This window comes from Anolis sagrei, chromosome 2 (genome assembly GCF_037176765.1).
Source record: "Anolis sagrei isolate rAnoSag1 chromosome 2, rAnoSag1.mat, whole genome shotgun sequence".
Classification (NCBI taxonomy): domain Eukaryota; kingdom Metazoa; phylum Chordata; class Lepidosauria; order Squamata; family Dactyloidae; genus Anolis; species Anolis sagrei.
Genome location: NC_090022.1, coordinates 86,584,889 through 86,604,068, shown reverse-complemented (window position 1 = coordinate 86,604,068; position 19,180 = coordinate 86,584,889). Strand labels below are relative to the sequence as shown.

General features: G+C 40.2%; 1 protein-coding gene across 2 annotated transcripts in view; it reads right to left on the bottom strand.

The window, feature by feature from the left end:
- Positions 1–17,218, bottom strand: part of TBC1D9B (TBC1 domain family member 9B) — a 39,391-nt gene extending 22,173 nt beyond the window's left edge. Inside the window, exons 1-10 of one of the 2 annotated variants that reach the window (XM_060765419.2) lie at positions 17,009–17,218; positions 10,353–10,463; positions 9,251–9,369; positions 8,269–8,497; positions 7,202–7,460; positions 5,556–5,763; positions 4,199–4,411; positions 1,907–2,068; positions 659–809; positions 102–316 (exon numbers count right to left, since the gene is read on the bottom strand). In XM_060765419.2, coding sequence (XP_060621402.2) covers positions 102–316; positions 659–809; positions 1,907–2,068; positions 4,199–4,411; positions 5,556–5,763; positions 7,202–7,460; positions 8,269–8,497; positions 9,251–9,369; positions 10,353–10,463; positions 17,009–17,126 — 1,785 coding nt within the window. In that variant the 5' untranslated portion in view covers positions 17,127–17,218. The remainder of the gene's footprint in view (positions 1–101; positions 317–658; positions 810–1,906; positions 2,069–4,198; positions 4,412–5,555; positions 5,764–7,201; positions 7,461–8,268; positions 8,498–9,250; positions 9,370–10,352; positions 10,464–17,008) is intronic. The other variant, XM_067463674.1, reaches the window with a different exon arrangement.
- Between the last annotated feature and the right edge of the window lie 1,962 nt (positions 17,219–19,180).

Genomic DNA, 19,180 nt, shown 5'->3' with positions numbered 1-19,180 from the left:
AAACATTCCTACTGGCATGAGACCTAGACCCCAACATGCTGTAAAGTGTGATGAGTGGTGACATCCAACTCTGAAGCAGTCTTCAATTACCGTTCTCTTACCTGGCAGTAGCCAATGGTGGGGTTCCGAAAAGCATATGCTGTTAGTACCCTTCGAAGCGCAGCAATACCCAGTTCATTCTGAAAGGCAGGATGCTCTGGCATTGAACGATGCAGGTCCCTTTCGATTTCCTCTGTGGCAAGACTATACTTTCCCAAGGACTGTTCCACCAAGTCTGCATAGTACCCAGGGTGAGTACTCATCTCATTCCAGGCTCCTGCAGCAAAAATTCCCCAAAACGCATCTGGTCATCTTATCTATAACACTCATGACTTTCCCAGCTATTCTAAGGTGCTTCATGCCCAAGACTAAATGTGTGACTTAATAATACAATAAGAATCATATATTTAGAAGTGATCTTTCAACAAATACAATTTGTCCTTTTTTCAAACATCAGAGGAAAAATATAGAAGATAGGATTCTATAATTGGTGTAGGACTAAGGAATGTTACCAGTGAAAGGTGTTACAGACAATCAGTTAGTTGTGGGGGGAGCACTTCCATCTTAATGGTGAAAGTAGGCTACAGTTATTAAATGAAAAACTAGCAGGTTTACTTACCTGAGAAGAGGAGCCACAGTTCTCCACGAAGGTTATCTGGGATTCCTTTCAAGACCAGTTCGCGGGTCTTGGCTGTGCGGTACATGCACATCCCTCTTCCATATTCAAAGAAATGTATGTTCCACGACTCCTCTTTCATTGTCTCCTTTGCCTTCAGAGGAATTTGTGGGATCACGTTACTAGAAACGTCTGTTCACCTCAACCCTGCATTTTCATTCCTACTCGTTTCCAGCCTCCTTCACTTTATAAATAATCTATGGACATTGATCTCTTACAGTAACTAACTTGGAAAGATATTGAAACAGAAATGTGTAAATCTAAAACACGGTATCAAATAGCCTCGTTTTGAACGAACAGAACAATGATTGGAAATAAGGTGTGAAGGGCATTCGTGTTTCCCAAATTGTCAAGCCTGGCTGAATGTAAATTCACCAAAGTGAGGTTGGTTTCCATTTATATTTCAAAGAATTTGACAATAGATTATTACTGTGCTTCTGTCTCAGACAAGCATTTATATACCAAAAGGTTTAGTGAAGAGATGCTTTCTGAGGCAAATTCGGTAGCTTTACTTTTAAGCAGGCCTGCTGTTACAGCATAAGTTTGTACATTATATCTTAGATTAAATTCACTGAAGATCTTGTAATGGAACACAAACAGAAAGAACCAAATGTAGCAATTGGCTTTTAAGTCATATTCAGGCTGCTGATGTCCTGAAAAGCCTCTTCATGAACTATTACAATCAATATATTGGTCTAGATTTCCAGGGCACAGTCAGAGGCAATCAAGGCACTTTCAAATTTACCATCAGAGGTAAAGTTCAGCCATCTATGTAGATTTCAGGGGAGGAGAAAACAGCCAAGTATTTAATTTCTAAGTTAATATGTTTTAAAATATTTTCTGACTTAAATGTACAAAGTTGTATTTTTTTTTATTTCGTGTCAGGATCGACTTGAGAAATGACAAGTCGCTTCTGGTGTAAGAGAATTGGCCATCTGCAAGGATGTTGTCCAGGGTACTCCCGGATGTTTTACTCATGTCCCTGCTGGAAAGCTGGAGCTGTAAGACGGCAACTCACCCCACTCCCAGGATTCGAACCACCGACCTTTTGGTCAGCAGTTTGGCTAGTACAAGAGTTTAACCCATTACCCCAATGGGGCTAATTTATTTTATGATACATGGTTTGTATTGTTCCTTATAGTTCTACAAACAAAACCCTTACCATCCCCAATGATAAAGAACTGGTCTTACCCCCTTTGATCTGAGGGGCTCCTCAGAATTGGTCCCAAAGAGTTTGAGCAACCCCTGTGATGCTGTTGGGACCTTGTCTTTGCAAAAATTGGCCAGCTGATTGTTGAGAGGGGAGGCAGGACTCACTGCAGGTGGAGTGCTGGGAGACAGCTCTGGAATTTCCTAATAAAACAAATGCATACACTGAAAATCGTGAAAGCACAAGCAGGCTCCCAGTCCAACCTAAAGAGCACTTAGTGGGACCAAAAGCTCCTCCGTGAAGGCTTTCCATTGAAGGGATATTATGGAGAAAAGCAGCATTAACTTCTTTTTCTTCCTCATTTAAGTGCATTTCCATTAAGCCTTTGTCCATGGAAGCATGCTAAGGTGCCTACCTAAGAGGAGTATGTCATCAGCAGCATCAAAACCACTCAGTCTACTTCAAAACACCAGTTCCCCATTCACTATGGACCGAGCTACTCAATGGGTAAAGGTAAAGGTTTCCCCTGACATTAAGTCTAATTGTGTCTGACTCTGGGGGTGGTGCTCACCTCCATTTCTAAACTGAAGAGCTGGCATTGTCCCTAGATGCCTCCAAGTTCATGTGGCCAGTATGACTGCATGGAGCATCATTACCTTCCTGCAGAAGCGGTACCTACTGATCAACTCACATTTGCATGTTTTCGAACTGCTAGGTTGGCAGAAGCTGGGCCTCACAATGGGAGCTCATCCCGTCCGCGGATTTGAACCACCAACCTTCTGATCAGCAAGTTTTACAGCTTAGCGTTTAAACCACTATGCCACCGCGGCCCCCTTACTCAATGGGTACATCCACCTAAAGTCTGAGTTTGTAGATATTCATCTGCCACATCTATAGAACATTGTTTGCATACAGGTATTTTGTGAAGCAGCACTGAGTAGATAGAAGGAACCAAAATACTTACTAGAATTTTCAATAGGCTGCCTTTCTTTCTCCTCTAAATCTACTAAATTCTCTCTAATTATTTGGGACATTCTCCATTATAAATTCCCTCAATTTGAAATTCTTGTTTTCTTATCTACTTATTTTTGTTTACATTCATCTTCTTTATTTGTCCACCTCCAAAGCCATCCCATGGCACTGTTTGTTATCTGTGCCCTCTTTCTGCTATAATTTGGATAATTACTAATAAGCAGAGTGACAGTGAATAATTAGCTTATTATCTCATGTGGAAATCACCAGTTATAAACTTCCCTTAGTCAGAGAATTTAATCTCAGCAATTTCCCCCCTTATTCAGCATTTCAGACAGACAGTGCTTCCTAATTTGAATTGCCTTAACATCAGGGCAGCACTATGTATCTGTGATTATAAACAAAATATTCTGTGAAGGGCAGTCATTGTATGGCTTTGAGCAAATAGCAGCTCAGACACAGAACTCCAGTGAGATACAACCACAGTGACCTCAAGAAGTTCAAGAACAAAATGTAAAAGAAGGGTACACTCTGCACGCAGCACAGAACAATTGCGTCAGTTGCACCTTCTCTTCCATTCGTGGAGATTCACAAGTTGTCACTAACCAGCTGTCCGATTTGTGCATGCACAACAAAAGAATACTCACGGCACACAAGCAATGGTGTGTGTCTTCTTCCCTGCACAGACACTGCATTATATGTGGTTACTCATCCATGTAGCCCAGTATGGTCTATTCTGCTTCTTTGGGTCTGAGACCCAAAGAAAAATGTTGCTACTTTTAAAAACTTGAAAGGACAAGCACTAAACCTAGGACCTTTTGTATAAACAGTCTTGGTGCGTTGTGGACTGTCCTTCTTTGGAAGTTTTTAAGCAGAGGCTGGATGGCCATTGGTCAGGAAGGCTTTGACTGGGTGTTCCTGCATGGCAGGGGGTTGGACTGGATGAATCTTGGGGTCTCTTCCAACTCTATGATTCCACTTGCAAATCATGTGTTTTGGAATCTAGGGAGCGAAAGCTATCTAACAAGTTTCCTCTTGAATTAGTATGTTGTTAGGTGTAATGTACCATTCTCTCTTTCTGGTAAGAGCTACTCTTAGGATAAAATAAATAATCTTCAACCTATCTTTCAGGGTTAAGAAAATAAGTAAAATCTGAGTTAAGATACAGAAATGTCCAAGTATTTTACAGAAAACTGAACAAATCAAAAGTCATTTTTCCAGTGCATCTTGCTGGAAGCAAATGAAGCCCCTGAATTTGGCATCCAGCTTTGAAAAAAGATGCAAAGAACCAAATGGGGACCACATATTAAAAACACATTATGGAATGCGAACTCTACCTTCCCATGACTCATTTCTAGTACCTCATGACCATGATCACCCAAGTTTTTCTTCCATCCTCTGTCATTGCTACAGGGCTGCTTCGAAGGGGTTTTCTGTAGGAAGTCAGAGATTCTCTGTACCAGGAAGTCTCGGTCTTTCAGATTAGCAAAAAGGAAAGTCATTTTACTTTTGGTGCTGATGGAGAGTGGGCTGGGCAAGACACTGGAACTATCAGCTTTCTCAACAATTGTGACCTAGAAAATACACACAGAATATAGTAGATTTACCAGGCTCATCAAAAATTAAAGTGTTCAGTAACTCATTGTGAAGAAATAATCAACACCCTTGGTAAGTTTTTCCCTCAAAATATATGGTGCTTAGAGTCTCTGAGACATACCTGCAGACATTATTTTTCTCCTGGGAGAAAAATGTCAGGTTTTGTAAAAATAAACAAACCTAAATTAAAGCCAATATTCCTTTAAACACCACATCTCTCAAAGATTTTCAATGTTCTATATCAGATCATCTTAGTTCTAATGCTGAAGTGGTTTGCCCCTTTGACTATGGCAAAAGCAGGATATGTAACAGTATTGCAAGGTGAAATTACCTGCCATTTCCATTAGTTTGCTTCTTCTGACTGAGAATAGAGCATTACTTCTCTCCCCTAAAGAAAAGTTCAATGGCACTATAATGGGGTCACTAAGTATGTCCTCCCCCATTTTGGACATTCTTTTCATGTTAGGAGTGACTTGAGAAACTGCAAGTTGCTTCTGATGTGAGAGAATTGGCCATCTGCAAGGATGATGCCCAGGAGATGCCCGGGTGTTTTATGTTTTATATCTGTGTGGGGGGCTTCTCTCATGTCCCTGCATGGGACGTTAGAGCTGAAAGACGGGAGTTCACCCCACTCCTCGGATTTGAACCACCAACCTGTCAGTTACCAGTCCTGCCAGCACAGAGGTTTAACCCATTGCACCACTGAGGCTACAGTTTTGGAACTTGATTAATCCCTGACCATTTAGTATGTTTTCTACAGCTGATGGGGAGTTGTAGGTCAAAAATATTTGTAGGGCTACAGTTGCCCATCCCTCATGAAGAAGATTCAACTACTAAATAGTTAACCACAAAGTTAAATTATATCTAATTAAAACTAAAAAAAATAGCCAATGGAGAATCCAAATAATACATCTTCCAAAGATTCCCTGAAAACTAAGACTGCCTAGAGCAGTGGTTCTCAACCTTGGGTCCCCGGATGTTTTTGGCCTTCAACTCCCAGAAACCCTAACAGCTGGTAAACTGGCTGGGATTTCTGGGAGTTGTGGGCCAAAAACATCTGGGGACCCCAGGTTGAGAACCACTGGCCTAGAGGCTAATAAAAGTGGCAACCAAGACTCTTACCTCCCTGAGTGGTATTATAAGATGGCAAGCTTCCTCTGTCTTGCTTGCAAAACAGATATAGTTGTTGGAAACAAACATCTGGCCCAAGATATGGATTTTATTGAATGGGGTCCACAAAGTACAATCTGTGTGTCCATCAAGACGTTCATCCTTAGGCAGGCGAAATGTAGCTCGGTACCACTCATTTTTGGCTCGTGCATCCAGATCTCTGTAGAAAATGACAATCCCATTCAATGGGCACTTCAGAGGAGAAAGAACGCTTTAGAATCATAGAATCATTGAGTTGGAAGAGACCTTATGGACCATCCAGTCCAACCCCCTGCCAAGCAGTAAAACTGCATTCAAAGCACCCCTGACAGATGGCCATCCAGCCTCTGTTTAAAAGCCTCCAAAAAGAGCCTCCACCACACTCAGCTCCACTGCTGAACAGTACTCACAGTTAGGAATAGCTTTCTGCTGATCAACTGTACCTGGAACTACCCTTTTCTCACACACATTTCGCCTTTCCTTAACTATAGATATTTTTACACGTGATGTCTGGCTGGCACACATCATAAGTAAATCTACAAAATAATCCACACAATCACAAGGGATACATTCCTAGACTTACCATGTAAATGTAAAACTATAGATAAAAGTGAATCCTACAGTGGAAGCATACCATAGAATTACTCTAGCATTTCTAGGTCATCCAGTGTAAATCTATGTTCAACTTCCAGTTGAAGTGTACCACAGAATTGCACTGGAGGAACTGGAAAATGCCTAGAGGTAGCATTCTTTTGGGGGCATTGTTGAGTGAAATCACAGGTACCTGTCCAACAGATATGGCAATTGTAAGGTTTATAGTTTTCGATGTAGCCTTGAATGTTGAAAAATAAGGGGTTTTTTTTTTGTCAAAGCCAGTTGAGAAAGCCAGTTATTAAGTCTTAATTCTAGGATCATAGGCAATGAACCAATAACACTACATCACTGAATAGTTTATCAGAATTTCTGACAAAGACCAAAGTTCCATCTAATTTGACTGGAAAAGTATCTACGGAAAGATGTGAGAATGAAAGGATTAAACAAGTGGGAAGGAAAAGTTTTAATAATCACCATATAGATCACTAAGAACAGGACTTTCTATATCACTCTGGAATTGTACAAACCATACTGTGGCCAGATGTTTGCATTCTTTTTCAAGACTGAACTCAAGGGAGACAATTTTGCAAATCTGCTGAAGAAGCAAATGTTCTCACATTGCCTGACTAGTGCACACGACACCACAAATCCACCTGCCCTTCTCTCCCAGGAGCTGTGCAACTATGAGTGATTTTGCAGCTTAAACGTAAGACAATAAATTAACATTTCACTGAATAAAAGTAGAATGGGTTCTGTATGGTTTAAACAAAAAAAAGAAGAAGAAAAGAATACATAGCTAAGGTAACTCCAAATACTCTGTCCTCATGGTGAGTATAAACCTGTGCTAGACAAATACAATCGTGTAATATTTATCTATAGCTTTGTGAAGTATTAATTAATCTGACAGAAAAAGAATATTTTAAGGCAAAGCTATAGATAAATATTACATGAAATATACAATTTCTTTTAGTTTCATTTGGTTTCCTTCAAAAACTGGAAAGAGAGAGGGAGAAAAGGAGATATACCTTTTGAGTGCTGAGATATTCTTAAGAGGCTTGCTGGGCTTGGGAAGCAACATGTCCTCTGTGAACCCTTTGCTGTCAAATAGTTGCCTCATGGCAATGTTAGCCAGTTGTTCCATTAACTTGAAGGTCTCGTTGATGTTGAGAAACATGGAAAAGTAGAGCTCGCTGTCCCTGGTACTCACTTTGATGCATTCCGGGAACAGAAGGGTGGCATTCTTCTCCAGCTGTGTTACATCCACCCACTGGATTATTAAGGTCACTGGGGAACCAAACAAACCCAGCCGCTATTTACTATCAGACATTTCAAAGGAACAAGAGCTCAAAACCCTTTCCTAACTACCCATTTTTTCCCCTAATTACAGTCTGACTCAACAAACATCTCAGAAAGGAAAAAAAAAACAGACTGGGAAGAAAACCCTGAAAATTATTTTATGAATGCTGCTTCAGTAGTATTGAGGACAATACAAATGCATTACCCCTGATTGCATCACTACTGGTAAGAAATCATGAACAGATCAAGAAAGCATGTTTGTCCCCTAGGTCCTATTTGCATAATAAGTCAATATGGATGTTAATCATAAATCTATGTTTACTACTCAATATGCTGCAAACAAATTATAATTCCCATCTATCAGCAGAGTGTTAGGCCATTGTTCCCCTATCTTGTATCTCCAGATGTTTATTGGAATAAAATGGCTAAAATCCCTCACCAATGGTCATAATGCCTGGAGCCAAGAGCGAGAAGACTAAGAACATATGAGAAACCCTGTGCTAGACAAATAAATGGGAGATGAAGAAGGACATGGTGCTGGGAATGTTGTGGGTGATTTTTTTTGGGGGGGGGGGTACTTAGTTTAAAATGTAACTTAATTTTATTGTATCTCAACTGATTTTTAACTTTGTATTAATGACATAAATATTTAATTGTTTTTCCATATTTGTGTTTGCCTTGTTTTTAAATTTTATTGGCCTTTGTTAGCTGCCTTGAGTCCATATGGAGAGAAAGGCAGGGGAGAAATAAAGATGATGACAATAACAATGAAACATTTAGCAGATGGACAGCTTACCTTCTTTGCCTAGGAGGAAGGAATAGAAACAGAGATGGTTTACAGTCAGATACAGCCAGCCTTGCCTGGGGACACGTCCCTTCCAGTAGCTGCAGGAGTAGTAATTAACTAGTTTCTCTACTTCAGGCATTCCAAATTGTTTTCGCATTTTCAGTTCTGCTTCCTTAAATTTACCAGGATCTTCTTCCCCTTGAGGTTGTTGATTTTTATTTTCTTCAGCAATGATGCCCTATGCAGAGAGAAAAAGAGAGTGAACTATGAAAACCTAAAAGTTTTTCACAGAATGGTTTTGTTACACTGTGCTAAATGCAGCTCATCACCTCGGATCCTTTTCTGGTGAGGGTAGACTGCAAATTCCAAGAATTTAATGTGCAATATTCTGTAAAGTAGCCGATCTGACAGCACATTCACTCACCCTGCATTCAGTGAGTGAAATGTGGTTGTGTATGTTGCTTGTGGACCGACTGAATATTGCCAGTAATATTATTAATAACCAAGACCACACATGGCAGCAAAACCATGTTCCTCTCCTTTGCATTTTAATGGTTTGTGTTGTTCCATGGACTGTGTGCATATATATTTCAAGTAATCCTTACTATAAATAAAGCCGGACAAGAAGTGAAGGAACACAACAGCAATTGCAAAGAGTAACATACCTCCAGGAAAAGGAACAAAGCAACAGTGTATTTCAAAAGAAACAAGAACACAGGAGCCTGTGAGAAATCTGTTTAAATTGAACTTTGGCTCAGACATATTGTTGACTTTGAGTCACATGGCAGAATGTTAAACTAGCCTGTCTCTTTTATTGGTTCAGATATAAAATAAAGATGCTAAATAATTGGCTCTACAGTGGACACAGCACACGCTGCAAGCATTTGTTCCATATGGAGTGTCCTATGGAGAATCAAATTGTGTAGTTCTTAAGAGTGTCTCCTCATTGTGGTTAAAGGTTGATGCCGGTTAAAGAGCAGGTGCTTCTTACGTGTATCTTGCCCTTGACAAAGGTAGTGATGTCTTCATCATTGTCAAAGATGGCAAGAGTCTGGAGCAAGTTATTCTCAAGCCATTCCCAGTGTTTTGTGATTTCCTTACGGTTGGAACCTAAGAAGAAATTGGGAAACATCCAGAGAATAGCACCAGCTTTGAAAACAAGCATCACTGAAGTACAGAACTGTTTTCATACCTTTTTTCAGAATAATTTTGGACTATTTCATTAGGAGTACTCTTCAATGTTCTTGTCCATATATTTTTCAAAACACTCTACACATTTATACTCTCTCCCAGCTATTTGCCTCTATCTCCACTTTATACAAATTTGACTGCTATCAGTCTGTGTATTCTTTTAACACTGACTTTACAATATTCAGTCCTTTCTGTCCCTATTTAGCAAAGTTTTGAGGATTTGCTGGTTGAAGATTTCAGCTGAGAACCTGATAGCATTGGAGGGAATGACCAAATACATCAAATTATCCAACTCATATGATGGATAGATGTTTTTTCTGTTATAAAGAAATTTGTATATTAATTTTTTTTAATCTACCAGTATCAGCTTTTTGATGCCTCATCTGATTATGAAATCATAGATTAGAACTATGAATATAATAGCTCTACAAGTATATAATATATCCCTTCTTAAAACTGGGTTATAAGACAGTAGCCCCCACCCAAAGCCCTAAATTAAGGGGGGGCAAAAGATGTCTGAAGGGCCACTCATATCTCCCCCACCTCTATCTTTGCTGTGCTGCACAGCCATTCATACTCCCAGGGACCATCTATTAACATAATAATAAAATTCAACTTTCTCTCCTAGACAACTTCAAAAAAAGGATTCCATGCACAGGAGACTCCCAATGGCTTAACATTAAAATAACACTTCTTTTAAAAAAAACAGTTTAGCCACTTCCAGTTGCCCCCACCCTTTTTATTGTCCACGTAGCCTACAGGTCCCTCAAACACCTACCTTTGCCCTGCATTGGTTTAAAAAAAAAAAAAAAAAAAGCAACCTGAGGATGTGGTGGAAGAGACAGTAAACATACTAGCAATTTCCTTTTAAGGAATGCTTGGGAGATTATAATAGTACTTACCACATGCTACTGCCCAATAGATTTGAGAATCTTGTGTCTGGTGCAAAATCCTGTAAGGAGCAACTCTAGCACTGGAGTCCAAAACAACATCCAGGGTTCCCACAAGCAGCCCTAAGAAGACAAAGACAAGAGTAAAACAGAAAGAATGTTATCTGTGTGAAAAAGAGAAAAAGCAGAGAGGTGACTACCTCTCATATGTAAATATAAATGATAGTATTTCAGTCTAATCTGTTACTCAAACAAAACATGCTACTGCTATTGGTTGTGAGATTTGCATAGCTTGTAAATATGGCATTCTAGTGACAAAATAAACAACTACACCAGTCTCCCCAATACAGGAAAAGATCATGCATGAAGTGAAGACTGAAATCTTCTGTAGACATTTTGCTGTTGAAGCAAGTAAAAGGTGATACTCTTTCCCTATTCCAGTTATGAAAGCAAGTGAACTGGCAAAAGCAAGCTAGTGTTACATTTGCAACAGAACTTGTGAAATGGTTTTTCAAACAAACCATAGAAAATCAAAGTCACCTACTTCATAATACCAAATACTGGACACACTGAGAGGAAATGGAAGCACCAAGCCTTATTTGTTGAAAAGCTTCATAAATAATCTAACCACTAAAACGAATAATCTTTGTTTCCTGAAACAGGCTATCAAAAACACAGAGTATGATAACAACATTTAGCAGACTAACATCACAAAGTAAGTCAATCCTTCTTTCTACCATGTAAAAACCAGTGTACAATTTAGATTTTTTTAAAAAAAGTACATTCCCATTATCCACTCAAACCTATTTATTTTACTTCTTAATGATTAATACTAGATATTTGACCATATTTCAATTGTACAGTACAAAGATTGAATCTCTGGGGATACAAATCCTTTTTAATATTGCTTGATCATAATATCCAATCAATGATTAGAAGGCCTAATAACCAGGCATTGTTTCATTTCTGATTATTATTATTATTATTATTATTATTTGTTTTTACTCATTATTTTGAAGAGTGGCACATTAATAACTCATTACTACCTGTTTAATCCTTCAGTTATTTAAAAGATGCTTTAAAATATAAAAAATGAAACTTACCAATAATTATATTATCCCCCCAAAAAGACCACTGTTGGTCCTCAAAGTAATACATTACAGATAATATTATCACTTGTAAGGAGAAGCTATAACTCAGTGGTTGAATAGGTGTTTAGCATACAGAAGATCACAGGCTGAATTCATGATATCTCCAAGGAAATAACTCAGTGTGAAACCTTGGAAAATCATCAGTGAGGAAAATATGATTAGAACCGATGATTTGACTCCATGCAAGGCAGCTTCCTATGATGCAGTAATTATTATACTGAAGCTTACAGTTATCAACAGAACTTGAAAAGGGGGCTATGCTGATTTCAGTCCTTTTCCAACTGGCACTACAGGCAACAATTTCTCTTATGTATCCATTGAGTTTACGATAAATACCCTCTTAAAGATGTGTTCCATGTATCAGATTCAACCAACACATGAAACCAGAAAAGCATTCTTTGTGGAGGATGCATTAATAAAAAACTGGAACTTTTATTCCTGGGAACCATTAAATCCACAGCCTGAGCTGCTATCAGAAAATTCCGTTTAGCTGCCATTCAGTCAAGGGGAGGGACAAGCAGTCATAGAACTGTTTTATTCCTTTTCATTTCTAGTTGGTTTAGACCAGGGTTCCTCAAACTAAGGCCTGGGGGCCGGATATGGCCCTCCAAGGTCATTTACCCAGCCCTCACTCAGGGTCAACCTAAGTCTGAAATGACTTGAAAGCACACAACAACAACAATCCTATCTCATCAGCCAAAAGCAGGCCCACACTTCCCATTGAAATACTAATAAATTTATGTTTTTTAAATTGTTGGTTTTAATTATTGTATTGTTTTTAAATGGTTTTTGCACTACAAATAAGGTATGTGCAGTGTGCATAGGAATTTATTCATGTTTTATTCAAACTATAATCTGGCCCTCCAACAGTTTGAGGGACTGTGATCTGGACCTCTGTTTAAAAAGTTTGAGGACCCCTGGTCTAGACCATATATTCACACTTTTTAAAAAAACCTGTTCATGCTTAAAAGGGAGCTGGTATTAAGACATATATAGGGCCAAATGTGATCATGCTATCAGGAACACTATGATTCAGCATTCCCTGGCATACCATTTGAGAGATGCTGCCAGTGATGCCTGAATCAGTTTTTACCACTGGCATAATATTCATGTGATATTTTCTAAGAGCATGTGGAATCCACAAAAGAATAGTGTGACATAAAGTCTTAGCAAGAGTATATGTCAAAATATTCTGCAACTGATTTACAGGTAGTTCAGGATAATGCCATAAATGACTGAGTAATAACAATAACAACAATAATAATCTCACACAATCCTAGACACTTGGGAAGTGTTCGACTTGTAATTTTGTAATATATATCTCATTTGCTGTGACATACTTGTTTTTGTGTCAGTAAAATAATAATCTTTTATTTATATCCTGCCAAAATCTCCTAGAGAGATTCGGGGCGGCTCACAAAACACTCAAAGTATGACATGCAAAATACAACAAGTGCAAAACAAAACATACAAACAGACAATAAACAATCAACACCTCATAAATTCACAGTACCTCCTAGTAAAAACAATAAAATACAGCAATTGCAGTAGATAAAACAGCAGTATTCAATATAAAGTGCTAATAAAGAATCTAAAGGTCCTCATATATATTATTAGAGAGTCTAAACATGGTCAAAGGCTTATCGGGAAAAGCCACGTCTTTAATTGTGTGTGGAAGGTTTAGAGGGTGAGGGCTAGTCTGATCTCCCTTAGGAAGGCATTCCAAAACCGGGGGGCCACCACTGAGAAGGCCCTCTCTCTCTCTCGTTCCCACCAACTGCACTTGAGACGGAGGTGTGACCGAGAGGAGGGACTCCACGGTAGATCTTAAAGCCCGTGCTGATTCATAGAAGGGACTGGTTTTTATTCAAAGAATACTCTTATTGAGGAGGTATCATGATACCCATTTCACCAGCAATTTCATTCTGGTACAATGAAACTAATATATATTTCTGTACCTGCCATGATCATTAGACGTCCTCAAAGTATTTCTTTGCTATAATTTTAGAAAGCAATCTTGAGAAGGGTAACATAGATCTGGGACTGTGAGCCTTGCCTAGAGTAAGTTCTGCCTGCTGCTCTTGGAAATCTATATTAAGCCTAAGTCTCTTGCAACCTCCCATTTCCACTGCCATCCTGCACATTTGCCCACCTTAATGGCAGGAGAAGGGCACATACACGAAAAGAGATGTTTGCAGAAACTAGGTCTGTTTGTAAGTTAAAGATCTGTGCCCCCCTCCCCCACTTTTGTGGGGATCTTGCTCTCCTAACCCCCATGAAAGTTGAGGACTGCTTGCATGATAAAAGTTTCACATAATATTATGATCAATGCAAAAAGGGAAGGACTTGTGCTACTTGCCACCAGTGATCGATGTTACTATTTAAAACAAGATATATCTTAGTAAAATATTACATAACATTAACTAGAATAATGAAAACAGAAAGGGAGAGAAAAATAGCATATTCCTCAGGAACAACTTTATATTTTAACTGATGAGAATGATATTAATTGAAACATTTTCTCAAAAGAGAGCATCAAGATATTATTATATTAATAAACTACATCAGTTTAAGAATATTTACTTTAAAGGTGATATGATGTGAACAGGGACTGTTACTGAACTCCTTAAACACAACCTGAGGCAAGAGCTTGCATACAAACGATTTATCATAACATCTATTTATTACCATAAGGTCAGTTTGTTTTTTATTGCATAGATTACTGACTGAGTGCTCCTGGCTTGGCCTGTCTTTCCATATTATGACTTTACCTTTAGCCCTGAACCACTGTGTAGACGTGGACACTTGGCAGGTACAGCTTCTCAATTCCCCTGAGCCACTCTGGCATAACAAACTCAACCTGATAGAATCTTCCTTCCAATCCAAAAATATCACAACCAGCTGCAGGCAAAGGACATGAAAAATGGGCTCTTTTGAAAGAAAACCACACGTTTCCATCTGTTTGGCTGTATCACACATATGAAATGTTAAGTAAACTTACTAGTCTCTATTTGCATTGGAGTGGACAACTCATGTCCCATATGTGGCCATTGTAGCCCTCTTTTCTGTAGCCCTTCCACACAGCCCTATATCCCAGAATATCAAGACAGAAAATCCCACAATATCTGCTTTGAACTGGGTTATCTGAGTGTGGACTCAGATAACCCAGTTCAAAGCAGATATTGTGGGATTTTCTGCCTTGATATTATGTGATATAGAGCTGTGTGAAAGGGCCCCCAGTTTCTCCTATCTGCTGCTCCTGAATTTGTTGAACCAAATAGCAACACAAACTGCCTCAAAGGCACCAGTTGCTCCTTACCTTTGACTTTTCTTGTGTTCTGGAATAGAGGAGGTCAGACTCTATGATGCAGGAGGATATTCTTGAACCTTTCTGCACCATAGAGCTATGCACAGCAGGGATAGAGTGGGAGGGGGAAATACAGCCGCTAAACATCATGAAACCCGCTCTCTCTGTCAATATATAATACAAGAAAAGAACCAAACTTTATAGGTGCATATCAATATAGATGTTGATATTATGTTGATTATTTGCAATTAAATAATTGTTCTTTTATATTTGGATATATGTGTGCTTTGTTATGTGCTGCTCTGAATATAATGTAAAAAGAAGCGCAAAATTACAGTCTCTTCAGCATTCAACAAAGAAAAATGTACAATTATATTTGAACAACCAAATCCATACTTAAGTTTTATTGTTACACTTCAGTGAAAGAAGAGATACAGGGAGAAAAATGTTCATTTCTATAGGAATAAGCTGGAAAAAGTCAGGACCTTGTATTTGTTTATTATCTGCTGCTTACTTGCGCTATCTACTGTCAGAACCACACACACCTGTCTATAGTGCCAACATGTGCTAAACAGTCCTGATCAATGTTGGGCCTTCTGCTGGGAACGTGGTCTTGTATAAATAAATACAGACTGTTTGACAGACAAAGTCAATATTTATCTTCCTCACAGGTGAGCTACGATATGATAGCAATTTACAACCCTGTGTCTAGGAGATTAGCCACTGTTTACATCTGCATCTTGCAATACTTCCTTTAAACTTAAACTGTTGAATTTATGTGATTTTTGCAGAGCCTCAAGATATGTGCAATTTTAAAAATCTGGCTTCTGTCTATATACAGACAAACTTTCAAACTGAATCCAACCCCTTGGTTTGAGATGGCTAGCTGTTTAATAACAATGAGACATGACCTGAGTTACTAAGTTTGAGTATACAAATTAATAACTGAAAAGTAGATAAGAAAAAAAAACTTTGTTGACCATTTGTTTTGCAGAATCCTTGCTCTATATTTCTGGAGATTGGCAAAACACCTTTCCAGAAATATGTGTTTTACCTCAGCTATTATCCAAAATGAACAAAGAGGTATGACACTTCCAGAGGTCTAGGGGACCTCATTAATGAAGCTTGGCCATCTCTCCTTGTCGGAGGGCTAAGATTATATCTATTGGGAGAGGGAGGAGTTGTACTTTGTACAAAATTAACAATGGCAACTGACTCAGAAAAATGTATTATCTGGGCAGGAGCGTGTGTGTGTATGTGTGTGTATGGAATATGCACACTCTCTGCATTAGTCGCTATCCTCTCTGAAATGTGAAGCTTTTTAAATTTTACTTAGGAAACACCTATATCTGTGCATACTGTCAGTCCTCCATATCCAGAGAGATGCCTTCATGGTCTTTATTTATTTTTTATTTAAAGCTTTTATATTCCGCCCTTCTCACCCTGAAAGGGACTCAGGGCGGTGCACAACATATATATGGCAAACATTCAATTCCGGAACATAAAATAAACTATAAATATACATAAACACTTACAGCAGGTATCTCCAGTTTAAAATCAATTGTTTAAAACCATCCACAGCTTGAAGGTTCTCAGAAGAATTACAAACAGCAAACTTAGCGATTGCTATTTTATGTAAGGGACAAGGTCTTGAGTGTCTGCAGGTGTTGGGCCCTGGGCCCAAACCCTATCCTAGTGGATACCATGGGCCCACTGTGCGCACAGAATGAGCTATCATATATACCTTAAAGATTCAGCCTGAGGCGAATTTGATGCAGAATCAGAGGGCATGCATTCCACAGTGCAGACCAGGCACGGGCCAACTTGGCCCCTCTGGCTGTTAGGAATTGTGGGAGCTGAAGTCCAAAACACCTGGAGGGCCCAAGTTGGCCCATGCCTGCTAACTGTCCCAGCCAGGGGCCAATTTGGGGGCATTCTCCACCTGCAGAGGCCCCATGCCTTTCAAAGGGGATTTCTTAGGCCCTTCCACACAGCTGAATAAAACTCCACATTTGAACTGAGATAAATGGCAGTGTGGACTCAGGTGTTCCAGTTCAAAGCAGTTCTTGTGGGTTAGTCTGCCTTCCCCCGCAGGCCCCTTTCCAAGCCAGAGCAGGGGAAGGAGGGCAAGGGAAGGAGGGCAAGGGCAGGCGGGCGGGGGGAGGCCTGCCTGGCGCCTAGGCCGCTCTCCCTCCCTCCTTTCCACTCACCGGTGAGGCCTCCCCCCTTTCCGTGGCCCCTCCGCCGCTGGAGTAGGAAGAAGGGGTTGGCCCGCTCCGTGACCCACAGCGCGTTGGCCAGCAGCACCTCCTCGGGGCCCAGCCACATCGCGGCGGCGGCGGAGGAAGCGCCCCTCTGGCCCTCCTCCTCTTCTTCCTCGGGGTTCCGTCCCTCACGGAAGGGTCACGGGGGCTGCGACGTCGCGAGAAAGCAAGAGAGCGGGGCCTAGGCGGCTTCATGCGGCAGCGCCCCCTGGCGGCCTGGGTGGCGCACAGCGCTCTGTGTGGGCGCATCCATCCACACCTGCGGAGAAGGAATGGCCTTCTTCTACTACCCTGGCCCAAGGTTGGGCATCCCGGCCGAGTGTCCCCTGGGCAACATCCTTGCAGACAGCCAATTCTCTCACACCAGAAGCGACTTGCAGTATAGTCTCAATTCGCGTATAGAATCAGAATTATACAGTTGGAAGAAACCTCATTAGCCATCCAGTCCAACCCCCTGCCAAGAAGCAGGAAAATTGCATTCAAGCACTCCAGACAGAAGGCCATCCAGCCCCTGTTTAAAAGCTTCCAAAGATGGAGCCTCTACCACACTCTGGGGCAGAGAGTTCCACTGCTGAACAGCTCTCACAATTAGGAAGTTCTTCCTAATGTTCAGGTAGACTCTCCTTTCCCGCAGTTTGAAACCATTGTTCCGCGTCCTAGTCTCCAGGGCAGCAGAACATAAGCCTGCTCCCTTCTCCCTATGACTTCCTTTCACATACTTATACATGGCTATCATGTCTCCTCTCAGCCTTCTCTTCTTCAGGCTAAACATGCCCAGCTCTTTAAACCACTCCTCATAGGGCTTGTTCTCCAGACCCTTGATCATTTTAGTTGTTGTCCCCTGGACACATTCCAGCTTGTCAATATCTCTCTTCAATCCAGTTCAAAGCAAATAATCTGGATTTTATATGGCAGTGTAGAAGGGGCCCAAGTTGCTGTGTGGTGTTATTATGTGTGTGTTCAATTCACCTGTCCATTTATGTTGGTCCCCTGAATTTCCTAGGGTTTTTCTTAGGTAATGTTTTGCCAGTTCCTCTGAAATCTAGCCCACAGCACATGGTTGATAGTATTCCATCCAAGCTTAGGCCCTTTCTACACTCCCATATAAAATCCAGATTATCTGCTTTGAACTTGATTATATGGCAGTGTAGACTCAGATAATCCAGTTCAAAGCAGATAATCTGGATTATCTGATTTGATCATCTGGATTATATGGTAGTGTAGAAGCAAACCAGACAGGATCCGGTACCTTTGGGGTATTGAGTTCTCTGAATACACAGCTATGACTACACATGCATTCAAAGGGATAATCTCATTATATCTTATGGAAATTGTTATTAAATATATAGACTGTGTGTATATATGCCTTTAAATCACCTGTTGATTTATGGTGACCCAATGACTTTTACAAGTTTTTGGGTTTTTTAAGGCAAGATTTGCCAGCTCCTTCTTTAGAAACATAGCCAACAGCACCCAGTTATCATTGGCAGCCTCCCATCCAAGGACTAAGTGAACAGGTCCTGTTTAGCTTCCAAGACTGGATAGGACCTGACACCTTTAGGGTATTGAGGCTGCCCACTTACTTCTCTCTAAAAAGCTCTGTTCTTTGTTTGCGTACATATTCTTTTTGCATTTATGAGGGAAGGAAGACAGCTCACCGTCAAGATGAGGCAAGCGCTGGGTTCTTTGTGGAGGCAAGAAGAAGAAGGAAAGGGAAGTAGCTAAACTTTGTTGAGTTGGTTGCATGAATGAGGTGGTGTTTGTATTATGCGAGGAAAACGTCTTCTGTAGGGTTGCTGAGTAAAAAACTGAAGACAGCCTTTTGTTGTCGAACATAGCACCAAAAGGATGTATAGTTCACCTAGGACATGCTAGCCAAAAGATATAAAATTATTTCCGTTTTCCGGCTCCACGAGGCCTCTGTGACCACATGATGGGCCAGAAGTGGCAAATGCCCCTCAATGCATACTTCCCACCTTATATATATATTTATTTTTTAAAAATCCACAAAGATGTGCTAATTCGTACCAGTGGACGTACAAACTGAATATGTTGCAGCGGATCTCTTACACAACAAACCCAATCTCCCATTTTGATAAAATATATCATTTCTCTCCC